We start from the raw sequence: 13,572 nt of genomic DNA, 5'->3' as shown, positions 1-13,572 counted from the left end.
CTACACATGGTATTCATTGACTTAGAAAAAGCTTATGATAGAGTCCCAAGAGAAATTATATGGAGAATTTTAGAAAAGAGAGGTATTAGCGTAACATATATTGAACTAATTAAGGATATGTATGAGGATGTAACGACCAGAGTAAAGACTTTAGGTGGAGTAACTGAAGCATTTCCAATAAAGATAGGGTTACATCAAGGATCAGCCCTAAGTCCCTATCTTTTTACACTAATTATGGATGAACTCACTGCACACATTCAAGACACAGTACCGTGGTGCATGTTGTTTGCAGATGATATTATTTTGGTAGATGAGACACGTGAAGGAGTAAATGCTAAGCTAGAATCTTGGAGGAAAACACTAGAAGGGAAAGGTTTTAAGCTTAGTAGATTAAAGACAGAATATATGGAATTTAGATTTAGCAATATTAGAAGTAATGAAATAATTGTTAAGATAGGAGAGGACGAGTTGCCCGGAACCGAGAGATTTAAATATTTAGGATCATTTTTACAAAATGATGGAGGGATTGAGAGAGATGTCTTACATAGAATACAAGCAGGATGGGTGAAATGGAGGGGAGCGTCGAGTGTTTTATGTGACCGTAAAGTATCTCTTAAACTTAAAGGTAAGTTTTATAAAACCGCAGTTAGACCTGCTATGTTATATGGAGCTGAATGTTGGGCTATGACTCGAGCACATGAGCAGAAGATGAGAGTTGCAGAGATGAGGATGTTAAGGTGGATGTGTGGACATACAAGGATGGACAAAATAAGAAATGAGAGTATTAGAGAGAAAGTAGGAGTTGCATCTATTGAGGAAAAACTCAGAGAGACACGTTTAAGATGGTATGGACATGTACTTAGACGACCAATAAATGCTCCAGTTAGGCGATGTGAAACTATGATAAACATGCATATAAAACGAGGAAGAGGAAGACCAAAAAAGACTTGGTTAGCAACAATAAAACAAGATAAAATTTATTTAAATATAGATGATGATATAATATGATATAGAGCTCGATGGCGTAAAAGGATTCATACAGCCGACCCCACCTAGTGGGAAAAGGCTTGGTTGTTGTTGTTATTGTTGTTGTATTGTAGTGCTCGCTAAAGCCTGGAAGCCAATTATTAAAATAAATATTTAATTGACTAACTATTAAACCTTAGTTTAACTCAAATATAAATAAATCTTAGATTTAAATTTTAATTAAAGATTAAAATTAACCATCTCATAAAACTTATAAACTTCCCTGATTAAAACTCTAGAAAAGGGTGAGATAACCTAGGTTTAAAATAAAAAAGTAGTTAACTCAAATTAATTAAACTCAATTCAATTAAGTTAACTAAAATTAATTCAATTAACGAAGTCATCTTAATTAATTTCAAAAGCTTAATTAATTTCAAAATTTTTCAAATTATTAATTAATTTTAAAAGTATAATTAATTTTAAATTATTAATTAATTCAAAAATATAATTAATTACAAATTATTAATTAATTTTAAAAGTATAATTAATTTTAAATTTTAAGTATAATTAATTTCAAACTCTTAATAATTTCAAAAGAATAATTAATCCTAATAATTGTAAATTCTTAAGTATAATTAATTTCAAATTCTTAAGTATAATAAATTTCAAATTCTTAATCAATTTCAAAAGAGTAATTAATCCTAATAATTTCAAAAATATAATTAATATAATATTATTCAATACATAAATTTCAAAATTAAAATTTAGTTATTCTTCAAATTAAAATTTAAACTTAAAAAAAATTAATCTATTTTAATTAAATTAATCTTCTTTGACTTAAATATCTTTCAGAATTCTCAATCTCACATAAACTCATAAGCTTAATATGTTTGATAATTTAGAAAGGGTGAGATAGAAAATTAGAAAAAAAATAATTACTTTTACCTTATTTTATTTGCTTCTACTCTAGGACCCTCAAAACTTAAATAATTTTTATATTTTTTTTTGTTATTAATCAAGGGGGAGTGAAAGGACTTAGGTTCAATTAAATATGTTTGGTTAAATATTTTCTCAAAGTTAAAGTTTTATAATTACTCTCAAAATTAAATATTCTTTCAAGTTAAAGTATTTTTTGTTAATTTTTTTAGTTTCTTTTGGTTTAATTATTTTTGAAAAGAAAACCTAACTATTTTTGAAAAAAAACAATTTTAAATATTTGAAATAGAAAATTTAAATATTCCAATCTAAAAAAATCAGTGTTTGAAAAGGTTCTTTTAATTAGGCTTTCATGTACTTATCTAAGTTTTTTAAAAATATTTTCAAAGAGTTTCTGCCTCCACCTATTTAAAAAAGTAATCCATCGTCACAAGCTGGAATAGTCTCTGACCGGGTGCCATTAGGAATGGTCCTATAATGTTCATGTCCCATTGGTTAAAGGGGCATGCGACTATTGAGATTTTTAGTATGTCGATCAATCGATGGGCTAGATTTTAATGCTTTTAATAAGATAGATAAGTATTCATCAATCTCAGCTGAGGGTCCTCTTCTATTTTTTGTGCATCCATTTATTTGATATTCTTTAGTGTCAATATCTAGCACGATTGATTTATTTGATATTCTCATATATGTGTTATTATACTGACATTTAAAAAACATGCACTTTAGCTGGTCTCCAATTTATAATTACTACATATATCACAATCATCAATTTTAAATATATAATTTTTTTTGGTCTTTTGTTAATAACTTTTTCTGTATATCTTATCGATATATATGAACGTAACATGAACGGTTAGAAACATATATGAGTTTCATTTCCAATAGAACCTAAACCGGAGGGGCATTTATTGGCTAGCTAGCTAGTTTTGTCATACTACTCTAGCTATAAATCAATGATAAATTATTTACTTTGACAACCACTCGATATGAATAATTTGATTGTAGTAAAGGAAACTGAATGCTATCGTATACTATGAATTTGTAAGCAATTAATGATTCTTGAAACTGTATTTTAAATTTACCTCCTCCTATATATCCTCATATATCTATAAATAGATGGGAGTGGCATGATACTCTAAACAAGCGATCACTTGAGTGAATTAGTGAGTGATATATCCGTAGCTAGCTTAACCATGGCTGCCCTTGTCACGCTCTCTGCTGCTGCTGTCCTCCTCGGACTCCTCCTGCCTTCCGCCATGGCCAACAACAACGTTCTCTATCGCGGCGACAAGCTGTTCCCCGGCGAATCCCTCACCGAAGGGACCTATGAATTCATCATGCAGGACCACTGCAGGCTCGTCCTCAAAGACAACGGCAATGAAGTGTGGTCCTTCCAAGGCAACGGCCGAGTCTGCTACGCCTTCTTCGATACCGACGGCAACTTCCGCATCTACAACGAAAACGGTAACATGGATAACGAGTTCAACACCATCCCCGGCTCCATCCTCGTCCTGCAGCGCGACGGCCACGTCGTCATCTACAGCACCCCTGTATTTATTATCCCTGAGGATGAACCCACGAACAGGAAGATCGCCATGGTGACTAAAAATTAGTTGGCTTCACCACTGTCGTAAGTTAACCATGCATGGATCGCTAGCTATTAATTAAATAAAACAGAATAAAAGGTAGCGAGGCATAAATAATTAGCGATATGCATGCATGCATGGTACGTCGCCTCGTTTTTATGTTTTTATGTTGTACGTACCTACTGTTAAGTTGGTTTCCGTCATCGATCAGCTTAATTAATTAAGTATCTACTTGCTCTGCTCTTTTATTAGTATTTTTAAAAGTTAAATTGCGTTGAAAAAAAAACGAAAGAAAAACAATTAATTAAAGAAATCTAATAGGCAATAACACATATCAATTGAAAAAATAAAATTAATACAAGGCATGGAATCTAATTAATTAATTAATATGAAACAATATTATTGGCTAATATTTGTGATTTTGGACGAGAAGATTTAATTAAAATTTTCGAGACCATCTCTAATTGGAATAGCGTGGATAGTTATTCAAATATAATAAATAATTATTATTTATAAAGTAAAAGATGATTCTCCGTTCATCCTAGTATCCTTCATCGTCAGCCTCCTCATAGCGATAATAAAGATAGTGTGTCATCATCACTAAAAAATATTATAATCATGGAGATAGTGTATCATCTCGAGATAGTGTTTCATTGGATCATCTTTAAAGCAACACGCAAGAGAAAGATTGTGAAAATGAGTTGTATCGAAGCATCTGCTCGTGGTCTCCATTTATGGACTGTTGAAGGCACCTCCAACCCCATTGATGGCGCCTCTAGCTTGGATTTCTATCCTCAAATTCACAGTATCGATAAGCCTCGCTTTCTGCAAACTTCATCTATTCTAAGGCGCCTTCCATCCCAGCTCCAAGTCGCTTTCAGACTCTTGGAGGGCGCCTTCGAGCCTCTCCGCGTGGGCTTCAACCAAGCCTCCTAAGGCCCCTCCAACAGCCCCGGAGGCACCTTAAACACTGTCCATCCGAGCCTTTTATATGCTTTTCTCTCCCTGCAAATTATGTTAGTCCAAAATATCAAACATATCATACAAAACAAAATTAGCACAATAAAATATAAATGATAAATTATTTGACAATCTCCGAACTGTCAAGTTCTAACTTTTAGATTTTCCAGAAACCCTAGGTCTAACTGACGCCTATTGTTCCCTCAACGGGGAACGTATCCTCACTTATGTTGGTAGTATGGAGCACCAGATGATCGAACCTAAGTTTTGATTATGGCAAAGGGTCCAAAGTTAGGGTTACTTGTTGTCTAACAAGGCTAAATGAGCTTGTAGGAAAGTCCTAAGTGTTCTTAGGTAAAAGTCCTAGTGGATGCTAGGCAGGTGAAAAACCCTAGGGGCAAATAACTCTAGGTCTTAGGGGAGGTAACCCTAGGTGGTGGAAAGTCCTAACACTGCGGTTAGGCAAGGCGAACTCTTGGTGGGTCGAGCACTTTAGGCGAAATCCTAGAGTCGGGGACTCTAGGTGAAAATCCTAGTGATCGTGGAGCAGGTGGAAGTCTGGACGGGTCTTGGAGTGGATGTTCTGTTGGGATTTTCGAGCCGCAAAAACCACTTTTTGCGTTGCGAAAACCCCGAAATCCTATGCCACCGATCCATGTGAAGTTCTAAAATTTTACGTGTACATGTTTTCTAACCTAGTTCTACACTAAATCTACATGTTAAGAGTTGTACCTTTGATGCAAAGCTCTTCGCTTATCCCACTCATCCAAGAAGATACCGGATCTCAAGGGTGTCAAGTGAACACCCCTCTATGTGTATCCACACGAACGATTAGGTGGAGAAGAAATCTTAGAGTGTGCTAGCACTCTTGAAGGATTCGACCAAGGTGGAGGAGAGGGAGAAAAGAGATGAGAGGAGGAAAAAGATGGAGTTACAAAACCAAAATGAAACTCACACAATGAGTTATGTGGTCGGCCACTTCAAAGAGAGAGTTTTATCTCCATGGGATATCAAGAGTCAAAAACTCTTGATCTCCCTCATGAGGTGGCACACACATGTGCTAGCCTTGATGATGTGGCACATCATCATTAGCCCACTTAATACCAACTCACAAATGAGATGGCAAATGGTCAAGTCAAACTTGACCCTTCATCTTCCTCTCAAGTCAAGTCAAACTTGACCACTTCTCTCTCATGGTTGATCAAATCTAACCATTGGTTCAAGTCAATTTTAATGTAATGAATCTTTATTCATTGAATTAAATTGACTCAATGAGTCTAAGTCCAAATTAGACTCATTTAACACATGAACCAAATTGAGTCCAACTCAATTAGTTTAATTTGGATTACTTTTAATCCAATTTGGTTCATCACATGAACCTAATCCTCTTGGTTCATCATATGAACCTAATCTCCATCTAATTGCCTTTTATGTGTGACCCTATAGGTTCTCGTAACGTTGGCAATGCTCCTAAATCCATTTAGAAGCATAAGTAATGAGCGATATCTAGCAACACATCATTACTACCCAAGTTACAAGAATGTTGAGATCCAACATCACCTTGTGAGTACTAATTGTGACTCTTCACAATATATGACATTATCCTTCTATCCTTGACATATAGATTGATCAACTTGAGGCATAGATCGTGTCATCCTCTATTCAATCTAAATCTTGAACTCCAAGTAGACTCACTTTAATCAAATGAGCTCAATATCTCATATTGACTCATTTGCACATCGTCATGCACTTCGTGGTCTCACTCTATCAAGAATAACGATGTCACTCCCGTCATATAGGAGGGATAGATCCCATCTATATCACTCACATCCCTCTGCATAATTTGTTACATACCCAGTAATCGCCTTTATAGTCCACCTAGTTACGGGTGACGTTTGACGAAGCCAAAGTACATAACTCCTTATGTAGGGAACCATGGTGACTTCAGGTCCAAGGACCAATAGTCATACTAATAGTCACATGAGAAAGTATATGACACTCATATAACGATCCATGATACTTTCTCATGGAAGGTCATTCAGTATACATTCTCCAATGCATACCCATGTGTCAACTTGATATCTCTATATCCATGACTTGTGAGATCAAGTCATCGAGTTGACCTACATGCTAGTCTTATTGCATTAACATTGTCCCTGAATGTTAATACTCAACTAGGAATGATTAAGAGTAGTGTTCCCTATATCATCTCACTATCGATTCAACTAATCGATTGATATAGGTGAGAACCTTCTACTCAAGGATGATATTATACTTAGTTATTTGGCACCAATATAAGTAAGTATAATAACCAAAAAAAATATCTTTATTAACATATAAGAATATGATACAATGAGTCCATACAACAATCATCAAATGATTGGCTCTAGGGCTCTAACTAACAATCTCCCACTAGCACTAGTGTCAATCAGTGTAGGCTCTAAGCCCCAATGCCCTAGTGTGACCATCATGCTTTCTCTGTGCCAAAGCCTTGGTCAAGGGATCTACGACGTTAGCCTCTGTAGGTACTCTGTAAATCTTCACATCTCCTCTATCGATAATCTCTCGAATGAGATGGAAGCGCCGTAGTATGTGTTTGGTCCGCTGGTGTGAGCAAGGTTCCTTAGCCTGCGACGTTAGCCTCAATAGGGTTAGCGATGCTAGGAACCACCCCAAGTTCAGTGATGAACTTGCGAATTCAAACTGCCTCCTTTGCTGCTTATGAAGCAGCAATATACTCGACCTCTGTTGTAGAATCAGTGACTGTGTCCTGCTTTGAACTCTTCCAGCTCACAGCACCACCATTTATGCAAAACACGAACCCTAACTGCGATCGATAATCATCCTGATCGGTCTGGAAGCTGGTATCACTGTAACCCTTTACAGTTAGCCTGTCATTGCCTCCATATATCAAGAAATATTCTTTTGTCTTTCTTAAGTACTTAAGAATATTCTTGACCGCTATCCAATGACTTTCACCTGGATCTGACTAGTATCTGCTCGTCATGCTCAAAGCATACGAGACATCAGGACGAGTACATAGCATGACGTACATGATAGATCTTATGGTAGAGGCATAAGGGATCTGATCCATGCGGTCTCTCTCCTCTCTAGAAGAGGGACTTTGAGTCTTCGGAAGACTCACGCCATGTTACATCGGCAGAAATCCTTTCTTGGAGTTCTGCATGACAAACCATAGGAGTACCTTGTCAATATATGTACTCTAACTTAGGCCAAGCAATCTCTTAGATCTATCTCTATAGATCTGTATGCCTAGAATGTGAGTGGCATCACCTAAGTCCTTCATTGAGAAACAAGTCCCTAGCCAAGTCTTTACAGACTGTAGCAAAGGGATGTCATTCCCAATGAGTAGTATGTCATCTACATACAATATGAGGAAAACAACTAAGTTCCCTACAGCCTTCTTGTAGACACAAGGCTCATCTTCATTTTTGATGAAACCAAACTATTTGATTGCATCATCGAATCAAAGCTTCCAGCTCTGAGAAGCTTGCTTTAGTCCATAAATAGACCTATGCAGCTTGCTGTTAGTTAGAGCCCTAGAGCCAATCATTTGATGATTGTATTATGGACTTGTTGTATCATATTCTTATATAAATAAAGGCATTTGTTTTGGTTATTATACTTACTTGTATTGGTGCCAAATAAACTAAGTATAATAGCGTCCTTGAGTAGAAGGTTCTTACCTATATCAATCAATTGGTTGAATCGATAATGAGATGATATAGGGAACACTACTCTTAATCATTCCTAATCGAGTATTAACATTCAGGGACAATGTTAATGCAACGAGACTAGCATGTAGGTCAACTCGATGACTTGATCTCACAAGTCATGGATATAGAGATATCAAGTTGATACATGGGTATGCATTGGAGAATGTATACTGAATGACCCGCCATGAGAAAGTATCATGGATCATTATATGAGTGTCATATACTTTCTCATGTGGCTATTAGTATGACTATTAGTCCTTAGACCTGAAGTCACCATGGTTCCCTACATAAGGAGTTATGTACTTTGGTTTCGTAAAACGTCACCCGTAACTGGGTGGACTATAAAGGCGATTACTGGGTATGTAACAAATTATGCAGAGGGATGTGAGTGATGTAGATGAGATCAATCCCTCCTATATGACGGGAGTGACATCGATATTCTTGATAGAGTGGGACCACGAAGTGCATGGCCATGCCCAAATGAGTCAATATGAGATATTGAGCTCATTTGATTGAGTGAGTCTACTTGGAGTTCAAGATTTATATTGATTAGAGGATGACACGGTCTATGCCTCACATTGATCAATCTAGATGTCTAGGATAGAAGGACACTTGTCATATATTGTGAGGAGTCACAATTAGTAGTCACAAGGTGATGTTGGATCTCAACATTCTTGTAACTTGGTTAGTAATGATGTGTTGCTAGATACCGCTCATTACTTATCCTCCTAAATGGGTTTAGGGGCATTGCCAACGTTACAAGAGCCTATAGGGTCACACACAAAGGATAATTAGATGGAGATTAGGTTCATATGATGAACCAAGAGGATTAGGTTCATGTGATGAACCAAATTGGATTAATAGTAATCCAAATTGGGCTAATTGAGTTGGACTCAAGTTGATTCATGTGTTCAATGAGTCTAATTTAGATTATGACTCATTGAATCAATTTAATTAAATGAATTAGATTCATTATATTAAGTTGGCTTGAATCAAATGGTTGGATTAGATCAACCATGGGAGAGATTTGGTCAAGTTTGACTTGACTTGAGAAGGAAGAAGAAGAGTCAAGTTTGACTTGACTATTTGACATATCATTAGTGAGTTGGCAAGATGTGGACCAATGATGATGCTCCACATCATCATGGTGTGCCACCTCATGGAGGTTACAAGCCTCCTTTCCATTTAATGTGGCCGGCCACATTAAATGAGAATGGAGGTTACAACTCCATGTGTGGCCGGCCACTTTAGTGTGGATGAAAATTGATTTTTTTCATTCAAGCCATTTGGTAACTCCATCATCTTCTTCCTTGCTCCAATTCTCCTCTCCCTCTCCTCCCATTGCCGAGACCCTCTAGGAGTGCTAGAACACTCTAAGGTTCTCTCTCCATTGATTTGTCCGTGTGGATACGTCTAGATGATCGTACGCTTGACGATCTTGAGATCCGGCGAACTGTTGGACGAGTGGGATTGCGAAGGGCATCGCATCGAGGGTATATTTCTTCTTCTCTATAGATTTAGTGTAAATCTAAGTTAGTAAACTCGTACTCATATTTTTCTAAATTTTATTCTTCGCACAGATCCGGTGACTGGGGTTTCGGGGTTTCTGCGACACGAAAAAGTGGTTTTCGCGGCCCGAAAAACCCAACACTTGCATACTCTACCAGTATGCTATTGATCTACAAAACCCTCAGGTTGTGTCATGTACACATCCTCGAGCAGGTTTCCATTCAGAAATGTGGTTTTGACATCCATCTGTCATATCTCATAGTAATGGTATGCTGCAATAGCGAGTATGATCCGAATGGACTTAAACATCCCTACTGGAGAAAAGGTTTCATCATTGTCAATACCATGAATCTGCTTGAAACCTTTAGCTACCAAGCGACCCTTATAGATAAGTTCATCCATGTCAGTCTTTCTCTTAAAGACCCACTTACACCCAATGGGTTTAACCCCTTCAGGTGGATCAACCAAAGTCCATACTTGGTTGGTGTACATGGATTCCATCTCAGAACTCATGGCCTCTAACCATTTCTCAGAATCTGGGCTCATCACAACTTCCTGATAGGAGGTAGGCTCATCCTCTATGAGTATCTCTCAGGCTGACGACGTACCATATCAGACTTGCGAAGAGGTATGTCTACTTGAACTGATTGTTGTTCCTCAACTCTTTGTGGAATAACATCATCCACAACACTTTGTGGTTCCAGTTCAACTTCCATCGAGGCTTCAATGCTATGGTCCGCATCTTGAACTTCTTCAAGATCGAACGTACTCCCACTAGCCTTTCTAGAAACAAAATCCCTTTCTAGAAAGATCCCAGTTTTTTCTACAACTACCTTGTGCTGACTAGGAATGTAGAAGTAATATCCCTTAGTTTCCTTGGGATATCCAATGAAATAGCACTTATCGGATTTGGATCCCAGTTTGTCCGAGACTTGGCGTCGAACGTAAGCCTCACAACCCCAAATCCTCATAAAAGACACTTGGGCATCTCTCCCAGTCCATATCCTATATGGTGTCTTTATCACAGCCTTGGATGGAACTCGGTTGAGTATAAAGGCTGCCGTGTTTAGAGCATAGCCCCAAAGTGATGTAGGAAGATCTGTGTGACTCATCATAGATCGCACCATATCTAATAAGGTACGATTCCTCCTTTCGAATATACCATTCCACTGTGGTGTTCCAGGAGGAGTGAGTTGGGATAGAATCCCACACTCAGCTAGATAGTCACGAACCTCATGGCTAAGGTATTCACCACCTCGATCTGATCGAAGTATCTTGATACTCTTGCCAAGCTGGTTTTGTACTTCATTCTTGAATTTTTTGAACTTTTCAAAGGATTCTGACTTATGTGTCATCAAGTACACATAATCATATCTACTGAAGTCATCAGTAAATGTAATGAAGTACCTATAACTGCCTCTGGCAGCGACATTGAAAGGGCCACATACATCACTATGTATAAGACCTAACAAGTCAGTCGCTCTCTCTCTGTGTCCACTAAAGGGAGTCTTGGTCATCTTGCCTAGAAGGCATGACTCGCATGTCTCATATGATTCAAAATCAAATGAGTCTAGCAAACCATCCTTATGGAGCTGGGATAATCGCTTGTCATTTATATGACCTAAGCGACAGTGCCAGAGATAGGATTGGTTCATGTCATTTGACTTGAACCTCTTGGTACTTATGTTATAGATAGGGCTCTCAAGGTCTAGAATATAGAGTTCGTTCATTAGAGGTACACTACAATAGAACATATCATTTAAATAAACTGAACAACATTTGTTCTTTATTATAAATGAAAAGCCTTTCTTGTCTAAACAAGAAACTAATATAATGTTCTTAGTCAAAACAGGCACATAATGTTGGAACCCCAAGGTGTTTTGATGTGATCAAACAAGCTAAGTTAGGTCATGCGTTTGTTTAACCCTTGTGTCTAAGTGTGCAGGAGCTTAGGAACACATGAAGTCGAGCGGAAGACGCGGCTAGCGAGAAGGACGGCACGGGAGGGAGCCGACGGGCTCGGTGCGTCCGAGGGACGAGGTGTCTGCGGAAGAGTACACCGGTGGACGAGAAGAGCGTGCGCAGCGCTCGAGGGACGAGAAACCGGGAAGGAAGGCTGCTCGAGGAGAAGGCCGGAACATGGGTTCGGGTGAGCCCTATTCTGGAAGGCCGAGATCACCCAAGCTAGCGGAGCCGGAGCGAACAAACCCGGACCGAGACTGGGACTTAACGGAGAAGTGATCCCGGACAAAAAGTCAATCGCAGTTGACTTTTTTCTCCGGGGCGCCCGGAACATGATTTTGACCAGGATCGCGATTTTTGCAATCTGATCGGTGGGGGATAAAATTTATCCCCCCGGGGGCACCCGGAACCACTTCCAGGCGCCCGGACCAGTACTATAAATAAAGTACTGATCCGTACATTGAAAACGAACGAACTTGTAATCAATTCTTTCTGTGCTTCCAATTCTGTTCTTTTCATTTGTGCTGTCAACATTGTAAAGAGGCTACTCCGCCCTGAGGAGAATCAGATAGTGCGCTTACATTCCTTGGATTAGCAATCCCCTGATTGCAAACCAAGTAAAACTCTGGTGTCTGCTTTTCTTTACTTAGTCTCTTTTATTTATTTATTACAAGTGTTAATTATATAGTTGAAATCCGAGAAAGGTTCGAGTTTTATTTTGTAGGGCAATTCACCCCTCCCCTCTTGCCGGCCTCCAAAGGGACCAACAAGTGGTAGAGGACTAACCGCCGATCGAAGCAACAAGATGGCCGGACCAAGCATTGTTCCACCAAAATTCGAGGGGAACTTCGCAGACTGGAAGCGTCGTATGGAGGTATTCCTAAAAACAGATTTTGAAATTCGGTTTATTATGAAATATGGTTTTGTAGCTCCAATAGATAAAGATGGAAAAGAAAAAGAAGAGAGCGATTGGACAAAGAAGGAGCAGAATGAGTCAGTAGCAAACAGTCGTGCGGAACATCACCTGCTGAGCGTGTTACCGCCTCAAGAGGTCAACCGCATCGGAAACTATTTATCTGCTAAAGAACTTTGGGAGAAGTTCTTGGAACTCCACGAAGGCACGTCCGAAGCGAAGCTCGCTAGAAGGGACATCCTCCGCAACAAACTGATGAACATCCGTCTAGAGAAAGGTGAGAAAGTAGCTGGTCTACATGCGAAGGTAAAAGAACTAGTTACTGGTCTCGAAAACCTTGGTGAAACGGTAACAAACCGGGACACTATACGCTACGCGCTCAACGCGTTTCCAAGAACTCCGGAGTGGACATCAATCGTCGACGCCTACTACATCTCAAAAGACCTGGAGGTAAGTATTTTAGAAGAGTTGTTTTCTACTCTTGAATTGCATGAAACCAGGTGTGTAGGAATGACAAAGGATACAACCCAGACTATGGCGCTGAACGCAACCCAGAAGGATGAACTCGAGTCAGACTCCGAAGACGATCAAGAAGCATACATGGTAAGAAATTTTAAAAAGTTTTTTAAATCTAATAAATTTAAAATGCAGAATAAAAAGAATCAAAAAGGTGGAAGAAAGGTGCGGTGCTATCAGTGTCAGAAGGAGGGACACCTAAGAGAAGACTGCCCAGAACTCAAAAAGGTCAAAAGGAAGTCTCCCAAGAAACACAACCTAAAAGCAACTTGGGACGACACTTCTTCATCCGAATCAGAAGCTCAAGAATATGTCGGGATAGCACTAATGGCAAGCTATGATAGACAAAGTATATCAGAACCTAGCATCGATGAAGGGGGAGCGACCTCGGATGAAAGCAGTGAAGCAGGGGGAGATTCAGGCTTCAAGTCCGACATGGTAAGTGAGGTATGCCTCTTACCCCCTGATCAGCTTTACTCCGGTA

The 13,572-nt window shown here is 38.7% G+C and overlaps 1 protein-coding gene across 1 annotated transcript; it reads left to right on the top strand.

The window, feature by feature from the left end:
• The first annotated feature begins 3,098 nt into the window (after window positions 1-3,098).
• On the top strand, window positions 3,099-3,518 carry LOC121972818 (mannose-specific lectin-like). Its single transcript, XM_042524445.1, has one exon. The coding sequence runs from the start codon at window positions 3,099-3,101 to the stop codon at window positions 3,516-3,518; it is 420 nt and encodes a 139-aa protein (XP_042380379.1).
• The last annotated feature ends 10,054 nt before the right edge of the window (window positions 3,519-13,572 follow it).

This window comes from Zingiber officinale, chromosome 4A (assembly GCF_018446385.1).
Source record: "Zingiber officinale cultivar Zhangliang chromosome 4A, Zo_v1.1, whole genome shotgun sequence".
NCBI lineage: Eukaryota > Viridiplantae > Streptophyta > Magnoliopsida > Zingiberales > Zingiberaceae > Zingiber > Zingiber officinale.
Note: the sequence above shows the minus strand (reverse complement) of the source record. Positions and strands in the feature narration are given on the sequence as shown.

What these genes read in the sequence shown, in the direction of transcription:
- LOC121972818 (XM_042524445.1), top strand. Translation starts at nt 3,099, where the DNA reads ATGGCTGCCCTTGTCACGCTCTCTGCTGCTGCTGTCCTCCTCGGACTC.